The 26366-nt window shown below is 40.3% G+C and overlaps 2 protein-coding genes across 6 annotated transcripts in view; one reads left to right on the top strand and one right to left on the bottom strand.

The window, feature by feature from the left end:
* LOC126777162 (protein EFR3 homolog cmp44E) overlaps window positions 1–13858 on the top strand; it is a 34815-nt gene extending 20957 nt beyond the window's left edge. For all 5 annotated transcript variants that reach the window (XM_050500107.1, XM_050500104.1, XM_050500108.1 and 2 more), the window contains 13 exons: window positions 375–445; window positions 827–1015; window positions 1635–1807; window positions 1879–1982; window positions 3143–3263; window positions 3619–3754; window positions 4199–4312; window positions 4695–4803; window positions 4973–5064; window positions 6235–6396; window positions 9495–9631; window positions 9792–12368; window positions 12707–13858. In XM_050500107.1, coding sequence (XP_050356064.1) covers window positions 375–445; window positions 827–1015; window positions 1635–1807; window positions 1879–1982; window positions 3143–3263; window positions 3619–3754; window positions 4199–4312; window positions 4695–4803; window positions 4973–5064; window positions 6235–6396; window positions 9495–9631; window position 9792 — 1409 coding nt within the window. In that variant the 3' untranslated portion in view covers window positions 9793–12368; window positions 12707–13858. The remainder of the gene's footprint in view (window positions 1–374; window positions 446–826; window positions 1016–1634; window positions 1808–1878; window positions 1983–3142; window positions 3264–3618; window positions 3755–4198; window positions 4313–4694; window positions 4804–4972; window positions 5065–6234; window positions 6397–9494; window positions 9632–9791; window positions 12369–12706) is intronic.
* A 4146-nt stretch (window positions 13859–18004) lies between these two features.
* Window positions 18005–25670, bottom strand: LOC126777204 (reticulon-4-interacting protein 1, mitochondrial-like). The gene is made up of 12 exons (XM_050500181.1): window positions 25323–25670; window positions 23697–23777; window positions 23337–23502; window positions 23066–23236; window positions 22827–22967; window positions 22533–22647; window positions 22297–22425; window positions 22109–22230; window positions 21732–21888; window positions 21062–21182; window positions 20268–20387; window positions 18005–19720 (listed from the first exon to the last, which is right to left on the bottom strand). Exons 1-12 carry the CDS (start codon window positions 25368–25370, stop codon window positions 19634–19636), a joined length of 1458 nt encoding a protein of 485 aa, XP_050356138.1. The 5' UTR covers window positions 25371–25670; the 3' UTR covers window positions 18005–19633.
* Window positions 25671–26366: the final 696 nt, after the last annotated feature.

Below are 26366 nucleotides of genomic sequence, written 5' to 3'. Positions count from 1 at the left end.
CAGTGGTTCCTTTGAGTGATATATGTGTCGGATAGGGGTTATCGTTATTGGACATTTTGAGTCGGTACCTGGGTTATCGAGTAAACAAAAGTCAAGTGAAGAAATCGCCTTTGAGTACAATAACTATTATAAATTGAAAAAAAAAAACCGAAAGACAGTTCCTAGCGTTGATGACAGTGCGATAGTGCCGCCAACACTTCGGTTTCGCGCCGCGCTTCATTTTGCGACTATAAATAATAACCATCTCCATGACATATAATTATTATATTTCCATTCGATCGAGTAAAATTCTGCGATTACTATCACTTGATGACGCTATAAAAAAACTCGCATTCGACACATAGAACTTTAATAAGAAACTCGTTACAATCCAGGTCCATCTGTCTTGGAGATCATTAACAATCTCCTGACGAACTTACGGGCGTCCGTTGCAAGAGACTCCGAGGTAAGTAAAAAATAAAACGAAATAAAATAATTATATATTACGCTTTAGCGTTGTAAGGAATAGTCAATATTTCTTATATCGCCAATGTTTATAGGGGGTGGTGACCACTTACCTATTTTATAAAAATATATTATTTTTAGATCAGTGTTCCTGGCTAAAAGAGACATAAACATTTTTCTTTACAGAGGTTGCCTGGAAGAGATAAGGCCGCCTTAGCATACTATATGCTTTACTTGCCATTATATGTGTTTATGTTATATTATTTATATAAATGTTTGTAGTGTGTGCAATAAAGGATTAATAAATAAATAAATATAGTATAATTAAAAAAAAATACTCTGAGGAGTGTTACTTATTATATACATTATTCTCAATTTACAGAAAGAATCAGACGAGAAGTTATATCAAGAGGCGCTGATAAACGCGCTGGGAGAGTTCGCAGACCACCTCCCCGACTTCCAGAAGATAGACATCATGATGTTCATCGTTAGCAAGATACCGAACCAGCGCGGGAAGGGCACGAAGGCGGACTCCATGCTTCAGAGCATATTGTTGAAGTCACTTCTTAAGGTGAGGGTAGTTTTTAATCAACATCGCGGGGCTACGAGATAGAGCTCATTTTAGTGCAACGTTTTACGTGTAACGTTTCAGTGGGAACCATTCTCAGAGATTTTAGTTGTGCATAAGAATTTGTGTAAGTACAGATGCACTCTGTTTTTCTTAATTTTATAATCCGATGGACGGAAACGTTACACTATCAAAAGAGAGTGCGGGCCTAGCACCGCCGGCCGCACGCGCTACTCGAGGCAGAGGGTAAGCGCGGCCAACCTCCAAACTCCGAAATGTGCTGAACCGACTTTTTTTTATAGAATAGGAAGGCGGACGAGCATATGGGCCACCCGATGGGAAGTGATCACACCGACGCCCATAGACAGTGCGCCACCAACCTCGGGAACTAGGACGCTATGTCCCTGGGCCTGCGATTACACTGGCTTTTCAAACCGGAACACAACAGGACAAGGTACTGCTGTTTTGCGGGGGAATATCCGACGAGTGGGGGGGACCCACCCGGACGAGCTCGCCCAAAGCTCCAAATAAATAAATAAATAAATATTAAAATAAAGTAAAAGGTAAAGTGAGCTCACGATACGTACGCGTCGCTAACGTCGCTAACGTCGCTCCGGCGCAGGTGGGCACGACGTACGCGACGACGGAGCTGAGCAAGGCGTTCCCCGCGGCGTTCCTGGACGCGCTGCTGCGGCTGGCGGGCGCGGGCGCGGCGCCCACGCGCGCGCTGCTGCAGCGCATCCTGCACACGCTGCTCGACCGCCGCGGGAACGCGCGCGCGCTCGCCGCGCCCACGTGCGTGCCCGCTCGCCGCCCGCTCGCTGCGCTGGCGGCGCCGCGCTCTCACCGCTGCCGTTTCGTTGCAGGGTGGACTACGAGAAGCTGGGCCTCGTCGTGGAGAAGTGCTCCCGCCCCGATCTGATATTCATCGGCAAACACGGATACGCTATCTTCAGCTCGTTGTACGATGGTATGGCCGCTTTCGTGTTACGTGTCCAGTGCGAGGACCGAAGTGAGAGTGGAAGTCGATGGACCGATGTGGAGGGGTGACGTGCGCCGGTGTCTAGGGATGTATCTGTAGTTCGTTCCGATGGCGAGAGGAGTAAAGACGATTGAACAATTTTGACTTGTATCGACATATTTCTTAGTAATCTGTGGTAGCTATTCTTTGGATAATTGAGTTTTGAGTGTCGGCGACGTTGTCATCGGAATTTTGGGCAGAAATTAAAGTGGATATATCTAGTTGAATATAAGTGCTGCATTTTAAATAAATACAGTAAAGTAACAGCCTGTTAATGTCCCACTGCTGGGCCGAGGCCTCCTCTCCCTTTTTGAGGAGAAGGTTTTAGAGCTTATTCCACCACGCTGCTCCAATGCGGGTTGGTAGAATACACATGTGACATAATTTCGATGAAATTAGACACATGCAGGTTTCCTCACGATGTTTTCCTTCACCGTCAAGCACGAGATGAATTTTAATCACAAATTAAGCACATGAAAATTCAGTAGTACTTACCCGGGTTTGAACCCACGATCATCGGTTAAGATTCACGCGTTCTAACCACTGGGCCATCTCGGCTTTTAAATAAATATATATTAGTAAATAACTGTTTGTAGTGCATAGTACGGCAGAGATATTAACAAATCGCATAGAATGTGTGAATCTAAGATTTATTTATCTTTACTCCATCTGCTATTGAAATACTCATATATGATAATATATTGGACAGAAGTGAAATACAATTAAATAAAAAGTAATTAATCATAAAATTACGTATTTATGGATAATTTGTCAAGACACGAACAAAACAATTTAAATTATTCGAATAAAATAATTTTGTAATAAAAATCAATATCTTTCACAGACAGATAACAACTATCACGGTTATCGCGCGTAAAATCGATCCTTTTTTTTTAATATATAAGCTAGCGCTTGACTGTTATCACACCTAATGGAAAGTGATGATACAGTCTAAGATGGAGCGCGCTTGCCTAGAAGATGCCTATTCACTCTAGACTTGAATGTACCCGTATTGTAGGTGGAGGGAAAAACGGAGGTCGGGAGGGTATCCGAGCGATAAAGCGTGGTATCAAAGATACATGTAATGTATTTCAAGTGTCGGTATGCAGGTCTGCAGCTGGAGTCCAACACCGTGGAGAACGTGTGCGCGATCTACACCACGCTGGCGCTCCTGTGCGTGGAGCTCGCCTCCGAGGAGACCGTCTGCGACATGCTGCAGCTCATACTGTCGTAAGTCGCTTTGCTCACACCTTTAGGGCGGACGGTATCTATTTTAGAAAACTAATAGATTTTTTTTTTATTAAAAAAGGGATGGTTCAGACAAGCGAATTGATCTGTCGATGGTCTCTACCCATAGACAATGACATTTAATTACTCCTACGTTACGTTACGTAATTACTCTTACGTCATCAATGTACCGTCAACAAAGTTATCTAAGCTATATCCTCTTTTTTATTGTCTCGATACACATACTACGAAAATCCTCCTAGTTAGACGAACTTGAACTAAAGCTTGTGATAGTAATTTATTTTGAAAATTAGTAAGTTAATATTGTTATAATAAAACGTGTCCGTGTCGTGTGCAGCATGCAGCAGTCTGCGCTGAGCAACCCGGTGCTGTCGGTGGCGCAGGCGTGCCGCGTGCACGCCGCGGCGCTGGCGCTGCTGGCGCTCGTGCCGCACGTGCTGCTGCTGCCCGCGCTGCGCGACTACGTGGCGCAGGTACTCCGCCGGCTCGGACACAGACGCGGGGGCTGCCTCGTCTACACATCGATAAGATACTAATATAACCAGAGAGTTAACATTAAAATAACTGTCGATCGGTGGTGATACGCTGTTGATTTTATTATCATAATATTATTGTATTTATCTCGTTCATTGAAGAAGAATGAGAATCCTCGAATGAGATCTCGTATCGAAAACATTGTACCAAATAAAGCCAGTCGTGCTTAAATTAATATTGTATTGTTATTAATGCCAACGGGATACGATGTATTCTAACATTTTCTAAAATAAGTACCGAATAATGGTAATTATATTAATTAAATAGTACTCGAATGGTACTATGCCATAGATGTAAAGTAAAATAATTGTGTTAGTTAAAAAAATATATATGGATTTTGACTTAATTTGATTATGATATCAGTTTTCATGTTTTTCTTTTAGATCATAGAAGCTCGACGCGAGGAAGCTCCTCATCTCCTACCGCCTCTGCTGGAGGAGTACGACTTGCCGCCATCGAAAATGCCGAACAAGCTGCCCTACCTTATGATCGATCAGGTAGGCTTAATATACGACAATATTCAACCTGCATTCTTAGAGTTACATGTCCGCCTGTCACACTTGTTGTTATTTTAATTTTTAATAATTTAACATCTATATTTATATAAGCAAAGACAAAACATTCAACTTCGGTTGCTTTAGTGTTATCGATTAAAAACAATAGAAATAAGAGTACTGAAACTATTCTACTTTTTAATATGTTAACTTATATATTATGTTACTCATAAATTTTCAATACTGACTACGATCTAAGTTTGACCACTAATACTACTGTTGGAGTTAATGTTAATTTAGCTTTTCATAGTGGTTAAATGTGTAATCGGTCCTTGGCCGCGATCCGGCACGAAGGACCATACAGTAATGTGCGCCGTGGCCGCAGATGGCGCTGTCGGAGTGCCTGAAGGCGAGCGGCGTGGAGGCGCGCCTGCAGCCCGCCGCGCCGCTGGCCGGCAGCGCGCTGGCGCACCGACACAGCTGGGTCGAGGCCGGTGCGTGTCATACCATTTGTCACTTTAACTGTACATTGCCATAAACGACACTATTACTGAACATTCTTATTTGATTGCGTGCCGACGACAGTACCTTTTTATTAAACTCTCTTACTAATAGTAACTTCATATATATAAACGATTTTAAATGATTTCAAAAATATTCAAGGCGCAGCTCAGGGTAGGGACAGTTTGGCGGACATATCTGCTGGACCCAATACTGAGCTGGACAGTGCGAACAGCTCGCCGGGCGTGCAGCGGGTGAGTCACAATAATTTTTAACTACTTCACAAGGTCCCTTATATGGCTTCAAGAGAAATCATATAGATTAAAATATGCGCACTTTATAATGATAATCATATCCTGTTGTTCCATGTCCTTTTATTAATCCTATCATTTTCAGTAAAAATTTAAACTAAGCTAATCTTTTAATTAAATTTTTATTTTAATATAGCAATTTAGGATTTTTGTATAATTTTAATGAGTCGGGGGATCCCACTAATAAAACAATATTCTGAATATGATGCATAAAGTTCCACCACAATATCTGTACAGCGGACCCAATACGACGATTTGGACGAGGAGTACAGAATGTTCGTCGAGAAATACAATTATAACCATCGTCCGACGATGCAGAATTTTGGAGCTTATGTAATTATATTATGACATTAAATGATAAAACTATAATTTCACTAACGATCTTAACTTTGTTAGATAAACTACGCTTTATCTGTCTCTTTCAAATTTCAAATCAATAATGACAGAAAGAGATAAATATATAAACCGCCACTAAGCAACATTGATTAGTAATTTTGTATGACTCGATTCAATAGAGTTCAGAGTTACTCATATAATATTAAATTGGATGTAATTTTAGTTTACATTAAAAAAAACAAACCCTCCTATCTATTTAGATGTTGTAATCCTTGTTTCCATCCTTATCACACTTATTATTTATCCAATATAAACCTATCCTCTTCCTTAGCGTACCGACAATGATTTTTGGTGTTGGGGACATGAAGAGGCACATAACTCATTGCATGATATGAGGAGGGAAAGACATACTGCGGTACATTGCAAGGGTATACTTATATTAGTTTTATCGAAAAGCCTTTATCTTATTATTTATGATTATCATTTCAGCATAAACGATAGTCGTTTGTCCTATATGAGTGGTAACATTTGATCTTTAAAATTGGTTTTTATTTCATTATAGTGTGAATCTCCCGTTGAGGTTGGTTTTTAATTTAATGAAACAGCGGATAATTTAGTAATCAAATTTTGTAATAATTTATTGCGTGCCTTGCGTTAAAGGAAAACATCATGAGGATGTGTCGTATGAAATTGTGTCACATGTGTGGACTTAGCTTTTAACCCCCCCTAAGAGGAGACGGAACCTGGGGCAGGAGTAACGTGGGGTGCCGTCCACAGCACTGCGGGGGCGGCGAGAACGTGAGCCTGGAGGCGCTGCGGCGCGCCGCGTCGGGCCCGAGCGACGCCGAGCGCCGCGAGGCGGAGCGGCGCCGCGCCACGCTCAACGACACCTTCCGCACCGCGCCCTTCGACCACCTGCTGCTCATCACGCAGCCCAAGGTACGCCGACCCTGGACTGGAGCGCCGCGAGGCGGAGCGGCGCCGCGCCACGCTCAACGACACCTTCCGCACCGCGCCCTTCGACCACCTGCTGCTCATCACGCAGCCCAAGGTACGCCGACCCTGGACTGGAGCGCCGCGAGGCGGAGCGGCGCCGCGCCACGCTCAACGACACCTTCCGCACCGCGCCCTTCGACCACCTGCTGCTCATCACGCAGCCCAAGGTACGCCGACCCTGGACTGGAGCGCCGCGAGGCGGAGCGGCGCCGCGCCACGCTCAACGACACCTTCCGCACCGCGCCCTTCGACCACCTGCTGCTCATCACGCAGCCCAAGGTACGCCGACCCTGGACTGGAGCGCCGCGAGGCGGAGCGGCGCCGCGCCACGCTCAACGACACCTTCCGCACCGCGCCCTTCGACCACCTGCTGCTCATCACGCAGCCCAAGGTACGCCGACCCTGGACTGGAGCGCCGCGAGGCGGAGCGGCGCCGCGCCACGCTCAACGACACCTTCCGCACCGCGCCCTTCGACCACCTGCTGCTCATCACGCAGCCCAAGGTACGCCGACCCTGGACTGGAGCGCCGCGAGGCGGAGCGGCGCCGCGCCACGCTCAACGACACCTTCCGCACCGCGCCCTTCGACCACCTGCTGCTCATCACGCAGCCCAAGGTACGCCGACCCTGGACTGGAGCGCCGCGAGGCGGAGCGGCGCCGCGCCACGCTCAACGACACCTTCCGCACCGCGCCCTTCGACCACCTGCTGCTCATCACGCAGCCCAAGGTACGCCGACCCTGGACTGGAGCGCCGCGAGGCGGAGCGGCGCCGCGCCACGCTCAACGACACCTTCCGCACCGCGCCCTTCGACCACCTGCTGCTCATCACGCAGCCCAAGGTACGCCGACCCTGGACTGGAGCGCCGCGAGGCGGAGCGGCGCCGCGCCACGCTCAACGACACCTTCCGCACCGCGCCCTTCGACCACCTGCTGCTCATCACGCAGCCCAAGGTACGCCGACCCTGGACTGGAGCGCCGCGAGGCGGAGCGGCGCCGCGCCACGCTCAACGACACCTTCCGCACCGCGCCCTTCGACCACCTGCTGCTCATCACGCAGCCCAAGGTACGCCGACCCTGGACTGGAGCGCCGCGAGGCGGAGCGGCGCCGCGCCACGCTCAACGACACCTTCCGCACCGCGCCCTTCGACCACCTGCTGCTCATCACGCAGCCCAAGGTACGCCGACCCTGGACTGGAGCGCCGCGAGGCGGAGCGGCGCCGCGCCACGCTCAACGACACCTTCCGCACCGCGCCCTTCGACCACCTGCTGCTCATCACGCAGCCCAAGGTACGCCGACCCTGGACTGGAGCGCCGCGAGGCGGAGCGGCGCCGCGCCACGCTCAACGACACCTTCCGCACCGCGCCCTTCGACCACCTGCTGCTCATCACGCAGCCCAAGGTACGCCGACCCTGGACTGGAGCGCCGCGAGGCGGAGCGGCGCCGCGCCACGCTCAACGACACCTTCCGCACCGCGCCCTTCGACCACCTGCTGCTCATCACGCAGCCCAAGGTACGCCGACCCTGGACTGGAGCGCCGCGAGGCGGAGCGGCGCCGCGCCACGCTCAACGACACCTTCCGCACCGCGCCCTTCGACCACCTGCTGCTCATCACGCAGCCCAAGGTACGCCGACCCTGGACTGGAGCGCCGCGAGGCGGAGCGGCGCCGCGCCACGCTCAACGACACCTTCCGCACCGCGCCCTTCGACCACCTGCTGCTCATCACGCAGCCCAAGGTACGCCGACCCTGGACTGGAGCGCCGCGAGGCGGAGCGGCGCCGCGCCACGCTCAACGACACCTTCCGCACCGCGCCCTTCGACCACCTGCTGCTCATCACGCAGCCCAAGGTACGCCGACCCTGGACTGGAGCGCCGCGAGGCGGAGCGGCGCCGCGCCACGCTCAACGACACCTTCCGCACCGCGCCCTTCGACCACCTGCTGCTCATCACGCAGCCCAAGGTACGCCGACCCTGGACTGGAGCGCCGCGAGGCGGAGCGGCGCCGCGCCACGCTCAACGACACCTTCCGCACCGCGCCCTTCGACCACCTGCTGCTCATCACGCAGCCCAAGGTACGCCGACCCTGGACTGGAGCGCCGCGAGGCGGAGCGGCGCCGCGCCACGCTCAACGACACCTTCCGCACCGCGCCCTTCGACCACCTGCTGCTCATCACGCAGCCCAAGGTACGCCGACCCTGGACTGGAGCGCCGCGAGGCGGAGCGGCGCCGCGCCACGCTCAACGACACCTTCCGCACCGCGCCCTTCGACCACCTGCTGCTCATCACGCAGCCCAAGGTACGCCGACCCTGGACTGGAGCGCCGCGAGGCGGAGCGGCGCCGCGCCACGCTCAACGACACCTTCCGCACCGCGCCCTTCGACCACCTGCTGCTCATCACGCAGCCCAAGGTACGCCGACCCTGGACTGGAGCGCCGCGAGGCGGAGCGGCGCCGCGCCACGCTCAACGACACCTTCCGCACCGCGCCCTTCGACCACCTGCTGCTCATCACGCAGCCCAAGGTACGCCGACCCTGGACTGGAGCGCCGCGAGGCGGAGCGGCGCCGCGCCACGCTCAACGACACCTTCCGCACCGCGCCCTTCGACCACCTGCTGCTCATCACGCAGCCCAAGGTACGCCGACGGGGAGCGGTGGCACTAACCCTGGAATGGAGGTGTGGCAGCGGATATCCATCGCGTCTGCTTGCCGTTACAACAGATTACGAGAGTGAGGGAAAGAAAGTGCGCCTGTCGTTGCGCGTTCTCTTGCACTTATATCTCCTCAGAGTGTGGCCGTCGGATCAACTTATCGATGAATTGTATAAGCTACTATTTTGTAATTTGTAAATTTATAAATGGCTGACTTCTCTAACGCAGGCTTTTACCTCGCTCAGGAGTTAGTAACTCGACTGAATGTAAATTTAAAAAAAAAAAAAAAACTAATGGAAGGAGAAAGAAATAACAGCAAGGCTGTATTAATAACTTGTGTTTGGAAGTGATTCTAGTTATTGTACGTAAATAATCCTAAAATCGTCTATTTCCAGTACGAGATAAAGGAGAAACTCGAAGAAATCTTCAACTCGTTGTCCGAGGAACCGCTGCTAGGCGTCGGCGTGGGGGGCTCCCCCGCGGGCAAGCCAAGCCCCTGCACCAAGTACTTCCCCGAACTATTCCTTTACTAGTAAGTTGTTTATTCCCTATTTCTATAACATTTAAAGGATACACGCACCGAAACGGCGTATCCCTGTTATTTGGTCTTTATCATTTCACGGTTCAAATAAGTAAGTTCTCAAATAATTGCACTATAGTAATTAAAGTATCGAATATTTCCATACTTTCAGATGGCAGAAAATATATGCCTTTCATCAATCAAATGTATTCCGTAGTCGCTTCGCATAACGTATTCTATACAATACTATACGCTTCCGTTTGTTTTATAATATCTTATAAAAGTTGCTTAGCGGCTGTTTAATTAACATTGATTTCTCTCACTCTGTCATTATTGATTTGACATTCGAAAGAAGAAGACACAGCATTGTTTAACTAATCACCCGCTAAATAAAGTTTATAAACAAGGCCGTTAATTATCTATTTATTAGATTATATTTGATATAAACAGCAATTTCTTGTCGCTGACACAAGGTAAGGGAACAAATTGACGTAACTTAAAAATTTAGTTTTTTTATTTAATCATTTTTTTATTATTTATAAGTTTGCCACTTTGTTCCCCTATCGAACCCGTTCGTTATAGATATAGCTGCGAGTATTGTGAAATTATTATAATGTAATATTATTACACGTGACAAAATGTTTAAATTAATACATATATATGTACAGAAATGTATGTAAATTATAATGGCTTCCGTACAAATTGGTTGCTACCAGTATTTCCCTGTTTAATTACAATTTTTATTATCTAAATATTAAATTAAATCTCCTGTGAACAGTGATTTCAATACATGGGAAATATTTTAATATGTTTTTAAATGTTAAAATATTAATATATAATAAATGTCATAAGCCTGGTTGCTATAATCAAAAGACGCTTCGTTTTGCTTCCGGATATTAGAATTCTCTAATTTACTTGATTGAAATAATGTCTGTACTGTCTGATTGAAATCTATTATGTTCATGAATTTCATAAAGGTCGGTAGACTGGCCCCCTAAGTGATCAACCGCCCATAGACATTGGTTTAAGAAATATTAACAATCCATAATATAGTCAATGGACCGACCACCAACCTTGACCTAAGATGTTATGTTCATTTACACTGTAGGCAATTTACAATTAGCATTCACCTTTCAAACCGCAACGATACAATACTACTGTTGCTAATAAAGTCTACCCAGACAAAACCCTACCACCAAGCATATATATACGCCAGTGTTTCCCGACGTGGGGCCCATGCCTCACTTTAATAGTACCAATGGTACCTTCTGAAAAACGCCTCGTAGACAAAACGAATCGTTTCTTGAAGTAAACAGGGCGTCAATATTATCATTTTAAATTATTTTGGTTAATACAATAAATGGGGATTGTCAATGGAATTGATTATTAAAATGTAATAAAATAATAAAAATGTATTATTTGAGAGTATAATCTTTATGGGTTACATTCTAACGCGGTGATGTTTACGGTTGGTGGTGAACTGGGTGACGTGTTTATTAAATATATGATATTTGACAGTATTTAAGAATGCAATTAAAGTGTAAAATGTTATTTAATTTTAATTTTTATATGAACTATGTAAGTTGAATGTAATAGAAAAACAATTTTGTTAATATCATTTTAATTACATATTTTTATGTAATATAATATATATTTTGTATTGTATTTCTTATACCTACCGAGGAATATTTGAATTGATTGTTTAGACCTTTATGTTAACCGAATAAGATCCATTTTTGCATGTCATAACTACCCATACAATATAAAGGCATAATTTGACTTGTCACTTAATTACACTTAACTATATAACTTAATACATTCAAATTTGAATCTTATAGAATTATACATAAAGTTCAATCTAAATGTTTTAATCATTCCAGTCTAATGTATCCGAGATATTAATAAAGGAATCTCGCTTGTAATCATTTATTATGTGAACAGTACGGTCGGCAACAAAATAGATTAATTGATATATTGACGCACAAGAATACTGATTTTTTATATTTAAAATAAATTGTGATGATTGAAAGATTGATGTAGGTGACAATAATTATGTTCATTCCAAAGATATTTGTCTGATCCCTATACACATAATACATTTTCACTGTTTGTTATTCGTGAAATTATGGTTCCGTTAAGAGAACAATGAACACAATTGCATAATAAAATATGTTATTTTTTTGCCGACGGTACTCAATTTTATATAACAAAAAGCTACAGTTTTTTTTTGTATTCCGATATTATAAATTGTTTTACAACTAGGCCCTAGATATTTTATACGCGTTTACAGTTTTGATTTGTATATGACTTGATTAGCAAGAAGAGATTTCTAGCTACGTTGCTGTATTTATAAAAACTTTGATTATAAAAAAATTTATATGTATATATGTTCGATGTCAATACGACATCACCTACCCGCTATTGATATTAATGAATTTTCTAACTTTTTCATAATCAAATCTTCACTATGTTAAAAATAAAAAAGTAGCACTTCCAATATTGTAGTTAAATATTAATCTATGGTTAGTAAATTACGTTTACCTCAAATTTCTAATAAAAAAACACTAAATTAAGGACCAAAAAATAACTTTTATCATTATTATGAGAACGTATAACATATAAATTATAATTAGTTATTTTTGGCATATATAAAGGATTTTTGAAAAAAAAAAAATTAGCCATACAATTTGATTGAAAATTAACAGCTAAACAGTTCTTATACTTTTCATTTGTACTTGATAAGGTAAAGGTAAAAAGTCGAGATGGCCCAGTGGTAAGAACGCGTGAATCTTAACCGATGAACGTGGGTTCAAACCCGGGCAAGCACCTCTGAATTTACATGTGCTTAATTTCTGTTTAAAATTCATCTCGTGCTTTTCGGTGAAGGAAAACATCGTGAGGAAACCTGCATGTGTCTAATTTCATCGAAATTCTGCCACATGTGTATTCTACCAACCCGCATTGGAGCAGCGTGGTGGAATAAGCTCCAAACCTTCTCCTCAAAAAAAAAAAAAAAAAGGGAGAGGAGGCCTTAGCCCAGCAGTGGGACATTTACAGGCTGTTACTGTACTGTACTGTAAGGTAAAGGGAGGTACGGGAAGAAATTAAAAAGTAAACAGGGAAGTATGGGTGACTTCGAATTTTATAAGTCTGAAATCAATTATTGCAGCACATAATATAGCACCTCAAATTATATAAACATTTTAAAAAGCTACGTTTTTTAATCTGCCTTTCAAATATGTCGATAATGTAGAAGTTATACTATATAACAGAGTTGCTGGACTATTGGTGGTTTGACTGTCTATAGTTGGCCTCGAAAACTATTCAGGATATCGAAAGTATGGTCATGTGTCAATACTATCGTTAGGAATTCTTTCAGTAGTAACGATTTAATAAAACTACTGCTGTTTAGCTGCTTGTAAAAAAATGAGATATAAAAAAAACCCGCTCAGTTTCTTTCGCCGGTTCTTCTCAGGTCTGAGGTGCTTATTTCCGAACCGGTGGTAGATTTATGACAATCAATAAGCAAGTGTAACGCTTCTATAAAGATCTTTGACTTTGACTTCAAAACAATCGATAAATTATTGACTTTTTTTTTATAGAATAGGAAGGCGGACGAGCATATGGACCACCTGATGGTAAGTGGTCACCAACGCCCTTAGACATTGGCATTGTAAGAAATATCAATGTGCAACCAACCTTGGGAACCAAGATGTTATGTCCCTTGTGCCTGTTATTACACTGGCTCACTCACCCTTCAAACCGGAACACAAAAATATCAAGTATTGCTGTTTTGCGGTAGAATATCTGATGAGTGGGTGGTACCTACCCAGACGAGCTTGCACAAAGCCCTACCACCAGTATTGATAGAATGATATCGAAATTTTAAATGAATTTTGCAATACTATCAAATCCAATGAATCGATAACATTGCTGTTATCAATAGTATTATTCATAATGAGCTATCAATATTATGGATAATACTGATAGTATTCACACGTGACTACAATATCGATATTGTCGATACAGTTATTTACACTTTAACTATCGATAAACAATCGATTGTCTATCGACAGTGGACTATCGGCATGCAACACTACTCTACAATACATTCTAGGGCCTGAAATTAATGTAATTTGTATTTCTATTGACATATATACTGTTGTTATTGTTCTTAATTATCGTAATCTTAGGTAATTAGGTTGTGTTCAAACAATAATAAATGTGGTTCGAACGATATTTCGTTTTTTTATTAATCCTTCCTTGTGCCTACCAGAAATGAAACGGATACAAAAAAAAATCATGTTTTTTGACTTACATTATAAAACCACGAAGGATAACAATAATAATATAATATAAATAGGATTGTTAAACGAGATAATGAATACAAAAAAATGAGAATGTATATATGTACGTGTGTTTGTGTGTGTGAGGAATAATCCAATGTGTTGATATAAATGTAGTGACAAGTGGTTTATTAGACAGTAACAGCCTGTTTATGTCCCACTGCTGGGCTAAGGCCTCCTCTCCGTTTTGAGGAGAAAGTTTGGAGCTCATTCCACAACGCTCCTCCAATGCGGGTTGGTGGAATACGCATGTGGCAGAATTTCAATGAAATTAGACACATGCAGGTTTCCTCACGATGTTTTCCATCACCGTCAAGCACGAGGTGAATTATAAACACAAATTAAGCAAATAAAATTTCAGTGGTGCTTGGCCGGGTTTGGACCAACGATCATGGGTTATGATTCACGCGTTCTAACTACTAGGCCATCGTGGTTTATTAGACACAAAAGGTTAATAATTAATCTAAGTACAATGCTGTATGAGACGCAGTTCAATGGAATAAAAGTTCGAATTATCCAAATCGGTCTTGCTGTTTTCGAGTAATCGATGAAATGAACGGTCGAGATTATATTAGGTCCTTACATATGAAATTGGCGTTTTATACGGGAGGATTATTAAGTTTTTTTTTTTTTGTAAAATATATTTAATTAATCAAAGTTTGCACCGTTATTATCATTCAGTTCATTGATCCCTTTACTAAAAAAACCATGGGGGCGAGAATCAATAAACTCTTTGAAGGCGGTTTGGACTGCCGTATCGGAGTTGAATTTTTTTCCTTGTAATCTGTTGGAGCAAGGTCCGGGGAGTACGGTGGAGGTCGCAGACATTCCAATTGTAGCTCATCTAACTTATTGGTTGTTTGTTGGGCAGTGTGTGGTCTTGTGTTGTCGTGAAGCAGCAGTGGCCTAGAGCGATTGACCAATCTCGGTTGTTTAGCAGCTAGTTCTTCCTTTATGGTTTGCAGTTGCTGACAATAGATATCTGCCGTAATCTTTTGGTCAGATTTTAGAAAGCTGTAGTGGACGACACCGGCGCTAGTCCACCAAACACTCACAAGTAGCTTTTTCTGAGTCAATTTTCGTTTAGTGCAGGATTTGGCTGGGTTTCCAGGGTTCAGCCATTGCGATGAGCGCTTCCGATTATCGTACAGTATCCACTTTTTATCACAAGAAATGATTCGATTTAAAATCCCTTCATTACTGTGTCGGTTGAGCAAAGTAACACCTGCTGTGTTACTTTGTCGACGCGTGTTTGCAAGTTCGATTCACTCAATTCATGAGGTACCCATTGTTCAAGTTTTTTTACTTTCCAGATTGGATTAATACAGTTTTATTACTTACCGCTAAGCCTGCAGCTATCTCTGAAGTTCTTTGTGATGGATCCGCTTCCACAATAGCCTTTAATTCTTCATTTTCCACTTTGGTCTCCGGCTGTCCACGGGGTTGGTAGTGAAGGTCGAAATTTCCAGAACGAAAACGTTGAAACCAAAAACGTACCATGCTTTCTTTTGCGACACCAGCGCCGTACATATCATTAATCCTTCGAGCTGCTTCTGCAGCACTGGTGCCACGGTTGAAATCGTACTCGTAAGTATACCGATATATAATGTTTTTGTATTAAGCGACGCCAAAGAAAAAAAAAGGAAACAACAAATGAATGAATGTTTTCAAAACTCAAATGTACCAGCTAAATTAATTTATAAATTTGAATTTGGAATTCTTAACCAAAGAGGAGATATTTCAGATCAAAGTGGTCAGTGCGACAAAACGCTAATTTCATATGTAAGGACCTAATATTATTATTATTTGTTAATGATACTGAATCTTAGATACACATAGAAACAAATACACTTGAAAACATATATTGAATTGGGATGGAGAAGTAATTAAAAAACAGTATGTTGTCGTAAAATTTTATTGAGAAAATAACATTTTTATCTATATTAATCTAAAATAAAAATATTTACATTTATTTAGTGATTTCTTTGTTTTGGATGGCACTGTTATTGCGGTTAGGACTTGAGATTGTTATATTTGTTAGCTGGTTGTAACGAATATCCCCCAACCCATAGACTTATATTGCTCTGCACCTCAGAGCACAGAGTAAAAATATTTTAAATAATCCTTGTTATATTAACATTTGAGGTGTCAATTTTTCCCGCTATTATTACACGTGTATAATATGAATAATATTATTGTCATATGAGAACAGTTTATATAAAAAACGTTATTAATTATATATAGTATATATAATTAATATATATTATTAATTATATATATATATATATATAATTAATAACTATATACATATATATATATATATATATATATATATATAATTAATAACTATATACATATATATATATATATATATATATATATATATATTACTATGCAATATTTAGATATAGTCGCGTTCTTGTCTAAAACAATATGAGAGAAAGAGACGCTTGGAATTAACACATATTAGTAAGTAAAATGAAGTGTTTAGTACGTTATATGAGAGTTTGTATACACTATGCAAATTACATACATTTTGCCATGTGTATAGTTATTGATGACTGGCTTCTATTAAAATATTAGTTATTTGTGATGATAAATTTGAAGCGTTTATACTATAACATAAGAATTTATATATTGAAATATAAGTTCACTTGACCAAAATTCAGACTTGATAGGACAATTTTCTATAAATATTAATAAATTATCAAAACGAATACTTTTCACAATCGTTCCAGGAGTTATGTAAAGTTTAAAGCGTAAACAATATTATTTTCGTTAGCACCTATTTTTATATTTTTTTATTATATACACGTTTATTTTATTTATATCATTATAACTGGCCAATCAGTTGTACAGTCTTATTTTAACGATTTACCATAGCTTACGATAGTACATTTTCTTTCTAACTAATTTACAGTTTTCGTTACATTTTTAGTTACAAAATATGTATACTTTTATAAAGATTATAATTATATTGCTATCTTTGGACAAAAAAAGATTTATTAATTAATAGGAAATAAAAACATTATTATTAATTGCTAAAAATATTTTTATGTTCCAAATATTTAATTATCTATGGCTACGATTATCGTTGCATAGTTTTGACAGTTTGACAATAGTCAAAACAGAGCCAAGATTTTGGTGCATAAATTCTACCATTAATTAGTTTAAACTTATTTAAAATTACAATAAAACAAGACTAATATTGTTTTATTAACCTAAATAATTACATGTTACATTGATTAGGTAAATTTCGTAATAGCACCTTTATAAAAAAATCCCAATTTGTGACAAACGGTTTCAATATATAATCTGTACTTACTTAATATATTCCGTTTTCTTCGTTGATACTTTACACTTATTAAAGTAAATAAAGTTTAAGATATTGTATACTCTATGGTTCATTCGATTCGTGAATAAAAGACGTGTTGAATACTTGTTAAATATCTACAAAGTTGTTATGGAACTTTGGAAATAAAATTAAAGTGGATATAAGTAGTTACATGATTCGTAAAAGCCTGTGAATGTCCCACTGCTGGGCTAAGGTCTCTGTTGTGTTTATAAGTCATTTTTTTTTTGACGGCGAAGGAAAACATTGCAAAGATGTGTCATATGCGCATACAGTAACAGTAACAGCGTGTTAATGTCCCACTGCTGGGGAAAGGCATCCTCTCCGTTTTTGAGGAGAAGGTTTGGAGCATATTCCACCACGCTGCTCCAATGCGGGTTGGTGGAATACACATGTGACAGAATTTCCGTGAAATTAGACACATGCAGGTTTCCTTACGATGTTTTCCTTCACCGTAAAGCACGAGATGAATTATAACCACAAATTAAGCACATGAAAATTCGGTGTTACTTGCCCAGATTTGAACACACGATCATCAGTTAAGATTCACGCGTTCTAACCACTGCGCCATCTCGGCTGTTAATTTTGTTGAATGATTACTATAGTTATACTTATATAAATTTATATTAACCAAGAAATGTTTACAGTGCATAATACAGCGCAGATTAGTAAATAACACGGGATATGTAAATCGTAAGTGTTTTATTTCTTCTATTCGAGCCATCGGAACATACAGGCAGGTAATACGATTTTTTTTTAAAGTTTCGCGTTGTGTTTGTAACGTGTATACATTATCAGTCATTCGCTGTTGATCAAACAATAAATATAATAATAATAATAATATCCTGGGACATTATTCACACACGGCCATCTGATCCCAAATGAAGCTTGTACAGAGCTTGCACTATGGTAACCAGACATACATACATACATACATACATACATACATAGTACATACTTATCTAATTACACCCAGACTCAGGACAAACAGACATGTTCATGCACACAAATATCTGTCCTGGGTGGGAATCGAACCCACAACCGTGAAATCGTGTGAAAGGCACGTATCCACCAACCACGCCAACCGGGTCGTCAAGTCAATATATCATTATGCCAATAGTTTCTATAACTTAAGCTCTTATGTGTTCGATGATTGGTTAACCTTCAGAAAGCAGCTGCTACTGTCCTGCCAGTTACTGGTGGTAGGGCTTTATGCAAGCTCGTCTGGGTTGGTACGGACCACTCATCAGATATTCTACCGCAAAACAGCAGTACTTTGTACTGTTGTGTTTCGGTTTGAAGGATGAGTGAGCCAGTGTAATTACAGGCACAAGGGACATAACATCTTAGTTCCCAAGGTTGGTGGCGCATTGGCTATGTGAGCGATGGTTGACATTTCTTACAATGCCAATATCTATGGGCGTTGGTGACCACTTACCATCAGGTGGTCCGTATGGTCGTCCGCCTACCTATTATATATATAAAAAAAGTCACAGCCGCAACAGCCGAGACAATGGATTCGAAGAAAATATTAGTCAACATAGTTTATTTATCCTTCTATCGTATAGTATTCGTTTAATTAAATTAAATTTTAAATAAATCAGATTATTTTTAATGAATTTTTTGCTGTTACCAGGTTAAATAAACTGTTTATTTTTGTAGTTTATCATAAGTCATGAGTGACAGGTCAGGAATGCATTCTCTCAGCGGTTGGGCTTCAAATTTAGTAAACAAAATTTGATTAAGTGTAACAGTATTTAATGACTTACTTTGTGATAACATTGTAAAGAACGCATACAATGCAAACCAATTTTATACTATATCTATTCTTATTTTTTTTTATTTTTCATAATAACAAAATATTCAAATAAAACTTAATAATATTTCTGAATTTTCAATAAAGGTTAATAAAATTAATATTATAGAAAAATATACTTAAGTAACAAATCTATTATCCTATTTCTGCTGTTATATTATTTTTTTGTTGTTGTAAAGTTTTATACAAAAAAGTAATATCAGAAAAAGACAGTCGAAATGTTTTTCTATCACAATTTAACAACAAAATTTTTTATAGAAAATATATTTCACAAAATCAATCCTTTGAACAGTTAAGACAGTTTTTGTTTACATTTTTTTATATATACATTTTTAATTTAAAGTTTGTAAACTTACAGATAACAAAAACGTATTATAATCGTGTACATATCACGTTTGTTTTATTAAAAATCACAGAGTAAATAGGAAAGAAATAATTATTTTTAATCTGTGTAAACAATTTGGATGACATTTAATGTTTTGAGCGTTCATATCGCAAGTCTACGGAAATCTTACCACGGATGTTCCGACGGCATCCTCACCGCAGGCGTGGGCTAGTGCGGACTCAAAGTCCTGGGGAAGGAAAACCTGTAAACCAAATACATTATTTATACTTATTTCTGGATTGTAACTGAAATATTGTGATAATAAGACGCTTAAAGCGAACTTTCATTTTTTATTTAATAATATTCTCGTGATATAATTTCGGACACAGCTTCCAGTTTTAAAAACCAGCCGAAAGGTGCTTTGATTTGAACTTAGGACCTTCAGATTTGCATACATGTAAGTCATTGAAGCAAGGACTGTTGAATTTCTATGTGTCTAATATGTGTTTATAAGTCATCCTCAGCGGTGAAGAAAAACATCATGAGGAAGTTAGCATTGTCGGATGTGAATCAAGTACATGTGCATTCCAGCACAAAGGAGGAAAAGCTTAGCCCAGCAGTGGGACATTTACAGGCTGTTGATATTTGAGATAAGCTAGTCCCACAAAGTAGACCATTGAGACAGGCACGAAATCTGATTAATTGCTTCAGTCTAAGATCTGAAGTTACATATAAAACCATTACACGTAAAATATTCAATGATTTTAGCAACAATGCCAATATAACAAATATTTGGAGCAAAGTCATACCTTATCGAGCACAGGAGAAAGCTGACCGGAATCTACAAGGAGTCGAAGATTGTCGAGCCCTTCCCGGAGTTGATTCTTATCTTCCAACCAGTCTGTGTGGGTTCCGCACCCAGCTAACCACTGTTGAGAAAATTCTTGTTCTCATTAGACTATTAGGTACGTCTTAGGATACTTGGATAACACGATTTTGTGGATTTTATATGATAATCTTGGGACGACAAAGTGAGCCACAATTAGAGTCCAGGTAATGATCCAAAAAGGGATACACTCTAGGAAGTTTAGAATGAGCCGGATATAGATTTTGTGGTACAGTGAATGAATTTCATTAACTCATTCAGTGCCGGTCTGGGGTCGAGCGAGAGGAGCGCTTGCTCTAAGCGCCAAGTGGGAAGGGGCGCCAAAAGTAAAATCCGAAAAAATATTTCCAGCGCAGAATAAAATTTCGATGGCGTCTTTTGAGAAGCGGGGGCGTTAGTGGTGTTGAACTTTTAAAAATCTCTAGATTGCTTCTAGATAAATCTAAAGACTTTTAAAAGCAAAATCCGACTTTATGAAGTAGTCAGACTAACCCTAAATCTAGTCCTTTATTATTGCATACACTGCAATACAATTATTATTTATTTAACATAAAACCGAAGTACAATACGTGAAGTAAAAATGTGGACTAAAGGGCGCTGAAAGATAATCTTGCTCTACCCTAAATAAGGGCTAGGGCCGGCGCTCAAGGGCGGCAATGAGTTCATCATTATAAAATCCCGCTGTCTAAAATGCTTTAAGTAAAGATTCAAACTCACCCTGAAAAGCCTGAAAGTGTAAAAGGAAGCCGAGAACAACACCCAGAAGGGTGTTGGCAAGCGGTCAGTCAGTAAGGGCTTCGGTCGGAGATCGATCAATGCGTATCGTGGTGCCGTTGCTCTGCAAAATATTATTAGTATTTATGTTACTATGAGAGTGAGGTCCTCCTGACATATTTCGGTCAAAAATACGGCGGCAATAAATAAATAGGGCATTTTATTTTCTTGGTTGGCAACAGTTTTTACATAATCGGCGGTGAAGAGCATCGCGAGGAAGCCTGCACGTGTTGGATTCCATGTCTGTATACAAAAACCTGGATACGAGTCTCGAGGAATAAGCTCCAGTATTATATCCAATATTATATATTGAGTAATTTGTTTATTTTCCAATAAGTTGTAACAAGTATTATTTTAGTAATGTCTTTATGATTCAAATATTCAGGAGAGTCCAAGCTTGTACTGAGCGCTTTCACTTTTCTTCAGACCAATTTATTTATAGCAAATTATTACATATCCTCAAAAGGAGACGACACCGAGACGAGTGGGACTTTTACATTCTATTTACTTTTTTTAGGATGCATAATTTCTCAGGTTATTGGACATTGTGTATATTTATACCGTTACAGTAACTCATAATGTAAAAAAGGAGTTCCGAGATATTAGCACTCACTTGAGCAACGCAGAAGGCGCAGGTGAGGGCGGAGGTGGAGCACCCGAGCAGCAGAGGGCGCAGTCCCACGGGCCGTGGCGACTCGCGTATTGTTCTAGAGACAGCCATGACGGACTCGTGTGCGCGTTGCTTTCCAAGTCAACCAGCTCGTGTGCACCTTGTAGGAACATTTCAGAGAGAGTCTTTAGGAATAGTTATACCAATGGTTATATATTTTTTTATTTACCGAACCGACCGAAACAGCCTGTGAATGTCCCACTGCTGGGCTAAAGGCCTCCTCTCCTCATTTTGAGGAGAAGGTTTGGAGCTTATTCCACCACGCTGCTCCAATGTGGGCGGGTTAAAATAATAAAATCATAATATATCGAGTAACCTACCGAGATCTTTTAGGACGCGATGCGATTTCCTCGGCGCGGCCGCCGTCACCCGCGCGCCCCACGCGGCCAGCAGCTGCAGCAGCGCGCAGCCCTCCCCGCTGGCCGCGCCCACCACGCACACCCTGCACACACGACGGGCCTACAGGTCTCGTCCTGCACCGGAGCACAGCGCTGCCGCTGGCACTCACCGCTTCCCCTTGCTGGTGTCCGGGCGGTACTGCACGCGCTGCAGCGCCGCCAGCGCCAGGCTGCCGACCCAGGGCAGGGCGGCGGCGGTGTCCGCGGCGAGGTGGCGCGGACGTTTGCTCACTCGCGTGCTGGAGAGAAAGTAAATTACTTTCAGGTTTATATTTTTTTGAGTTTTCATCTATTTAAAAAATTCTCAAGGTCACTGTTAATTGGTCACCGCCGAGGTCTATTTTACCTTCTAATAGCGAGCAGCTCGTTTGCGGCACCTCCGCTCCACTCGCTGATACAGCCCCACACCTCGTCGCCCATTTCCAAGTCGCTTACGCCTTGCCCCACGTCCAGCACTACACCTGAAATTAGTTTAATTTTTAAAAATTAGTATAATTCGCAACAAAATTACGGCCTAACGTTTGTGAGCGTCAGAGAGATAAAGAGACAAAGTTGAACATATCTTGGGAAAACAGATTCATTTTGGGAATTGTGGTTTAATAATAATACTTCAACGGTCATCATATTAAAGTGTAGTCACCCGCGAAGCCCCGCCCCACGGTGACCGGCGCGGCGCCCAGCAGCGAGCGCAGCGCAGACGCGCGACCGCGCAGCACGCCGCGGTCGGCGCCCGACACGCTGAACGCCTGCACCCGCACCAGCACTTCCCCAGCACCGGCGCCTGACACGAACATTATACCAGAGTAATTACTGTGCCATTTCTTAAAACGTGATAGCTTACATAGGTTCCACGTTCCAGAGATATCAACAAAATCTTACCTGGTGACACGGCATCTTCGACCAGTATGACGGTTTGGTCAGACTGTGTGTGGAGCGCCCTGGCATGCGGTCCGCTTGGCGCTCTGGCACTCGCTCGCAGGCCTATGACTACTCCGGCGCTTCCACCGACCGCCACACCGCAAATGAAGATTACCATACTACGACGCCATACTGGAACGACATATTAAATATTCTATATTATGACAGAAACCATATGCGAAATTTATTGTATAGTTTATCAAGTATGTTCAAGTAAAAAGTTTGGATTTACCATGATCTTTCAAAAGGGTCACCAGCTCCTCATATAGTATCATGGGAGAGAGGGGTGGAGCACCATCTTGTATTCTGCGGGCGGCCTCTCGTGCCCAGGCCAATGCCCGAGCCCTGCCCTCCGTCACCAATTCGTGCTCCCACATATCCAAGAAAGCTTCTCGTATCTAGAGTTTTTGTTATGTTTGTATATTTATCAACAAGATTATATCAATTCGTTGAAAATGGCAAGTAAATTATCAAATGATTGCAATTATAAACTAATTGTTACAAAAGGATAACTATAAAAACAAATCAATTGACCAATATCTGCCTTTACAAAATATATGTTATATATTTAAGTGATTTAAAATATTCTTACTCTTCTGATTGCTTCTGTTGTGTGATTGAAAACATCATAAAATCTGTTTTTGCCATTATTTGCAACGACTGCAGCCGCTTCCTGAAAATTAAATTATTTTTTGTTTTAACGATAGGAATGTACTGGGCATCCAGATTGTGTTCTACCAAAAAATTATGAATTAAAATTGCTAAGTGAAACTATTTAACATAACTTTTATTTAAGCATATATATATATATATATATATATTAATAAAATATATTTTCTTTATTTGTACAATATTCACAATATTTAAATAAAAATATTTTAAGTTTTTGCTTTTCAATTATCTCACTTTATTTTATTCATGATTATTAAGTTTGAATTTGTATAATTGTATTTTTTTTTTAATTATTGGGTTTTTCTGTCTGAAAATTCTCAGTAGCCTGTAGTCTGCAAGTTGGAAGTGTGTTCAGTCCCGTGCCTCGGGAAACATGTAAAGCTGTTGGTCCTGCGCCTGAACTCTTTCAGGTCGTGTCGGATTGCCGTCCTATTGGATTATGAAAGTTAGGGAATAGAAGGTGCATATGTGTTTGCGCACATACTTGTGCATTATAATATCTCCTGCGTAGTTGGCTTATCTCTCTTGAGATTGGCCACCATGGCCGAAATCGGTCTGGAGGACATTATTATTATTATTAGATATTCTAACGCAAAACAGCAGTACTAGGTATTGTTGTGTTCCGGTTTGAAGGGTGAGTGAGCCAGTGTAATTACAGGCACAAGGGACATAAAATCATACTTCCCAAGGTTGGTGGCGCATTGGATATGTAAGCGATGGTTGACATTTCTTACAATGCCAATGTCTAAGGGCGTTGGTGACCACTTACCATCAGGTGGTCCATATGCTCGTCCGCCTTCCTATTTTATAAAAAAAAAAAAATATTATTGTATTATTTCCAGCTGAAGGTTCATATTATTGTAAATACTATGTGTAAAAGAATATTTAAATTACATAATTTTAAATTATTCTTTGTTTATAACTCATTTACATAATTAATGTGGTGATCTGGGACTGACTAACTGCACCCTTTGCTACTCAACACTACTTCGTAGTTTAAGCATTGGTAGTTATTTAAAGTGTGCATTCTACCATGAGATATAAATTGATATGACGTTTGTGCCAGTGATATATAAATATGTTGAATATATCTATTTAAAACTACAATTTTAACTAGTATGAATTTACATAGCTTTTATTACATTATTATTATATTAAAAAAATGTAAACATAAATGAGTATAATGTTACAATGTTTCAAAATCTAATTTATCTTCAACATAAAAAATTTAACAAGAAATATATTTAAATAAAATCTGTTTATTACTTGTTGCCAAAATAGTATGACCTAGTACAAAATAAATTTAAAGTGATTAGCTTCTAAATGTGCTGTTATGTAAGTTTCATGGTCAATCTATAATTATAGTGTCTTTGCCACATCTATCTATAAACATACAAACACATATGTATGTATGGGACACAAAATATAAATAAAAATAATTTTATAACAAATATACATAAAATTACAAAAACAAACAAATCGTGGGAGGGATATGTCTACACAACTACCAGGGAAACATGAAGAGGAACAGCTACTAGTTACTTACATGCAAAGCACCGATTTTTTCTCCCGCTCTTAGCTTAAATTCATCCATATCAAACAACACAGACGGAGGAGGGCCGGCCTATACCAAATGCACTGTTACTTCATATCAAAACTCATCAGAAATTTAACCTTTGGCCACAATCCATTTTAAATATTTGAGTCTGAAAATAGAACGTCATTGCGGACGCATTCTCGTACAACTTTATTATTAACGCTAAATTTATGACATAAAATGAAATCGTGTAGATTTTCTAAATAACTTTTATCACAGAATTATTGTAAGTTTTTTAAATTAAACACAATTTCTACCTTACACAAACATAACCTATTTGACGTTTAAAACTGACAGTAAAGCTAGACACCTGATTTTGACATTGATTAAAGTAATGTCGTTGTTAACACTATAACCGTCCAATCAACGATTAGGTACTCGAAGAGTAGAAGAATTATATAATATAAACTACGGTAAACTATCCATTTATTGGCATTTTAAATTTATATTATAGTTAGAAGTAAAGGTAATTTTTGTGTAACCTTTTCCTCTATGAATTATTTTTTCCTTAAAACAACAGATCAACTAGATTTTTTAAACAAAAATATAACCAAGTTTCTTACAAGTGTTTGTGTGCAATTTTAACATGTAGGACTAACTACTACCAAACTAGTGTAAATTATTGCTCGCATACTAATTTATATGTAAATAATAATACCAAAGTTTTGAAAATTTTAAATGCTGTATTTTTCTTTTTAATAACTTCTTTATATAAATATAATTTTTATTTAAATAAATATAATTTTATATCCCTTAAGAAATATTTTGTTCATACTTTTTTGTTGCTATTTCGTTTTTACATATCGCAAGTTTGGAGTAACTCATATAATACGTTGTGTGTTTTATTAATTTTAATATTTATTTAAAGTCAGTTATAAAGTAAGTGATAATCAATGTATTATGTCATATATACTTCATATTGTATTAATTCATTATTCACGCCATCATATGATATTAAGTGATGTCTTTTCATTAAAAATAAATAAAGAGGTT

Source organism: Nymphalis io, chromosome 22 (genome assembly GCF_905147045.1).
Source record: "Nymphalis io chromosome 22, ilAglIoxx1.1, whole genome shotgun sequence".
Classification (NCBI taxonomy): Eukaryota; Metazoa; Arthropoda; class Insecta; order Lepidoptera; family Nymphalidae; genus Nymphalis; species Nymphalis io.
The sequence above is the reverse complement of the archived record's forward strand: the minus strand, read 5'-3'. Positions and strand labels throughout refer to the sequence as shown.

Bases quoted from the DNA above. Each gene is read 5' to 3' on its own strand.
- LOC126777204 (XM_050500181.1), bottom strand. From the start codon at position 25,370: ATGGATGAATTTAAGCTAAGAGCGGGAGAAAAAATCGGTGCTTTGCAT. The intron at 20,388-21,061 runs GTGAGTTTGAAT...TTTTCTCAACAG, and splicing joins ACACTTTCAGGCTTTTCAGG to TGGTTAGCTGGGTGCGGAAC. The intron at 19,721-20,267 runs GTATGACTTTGC...TTTGGTTTACAG, and splicing joins TTTCTCCTGTGCTCGATAAG to GTTTTCCTTCCCCAGGACTT.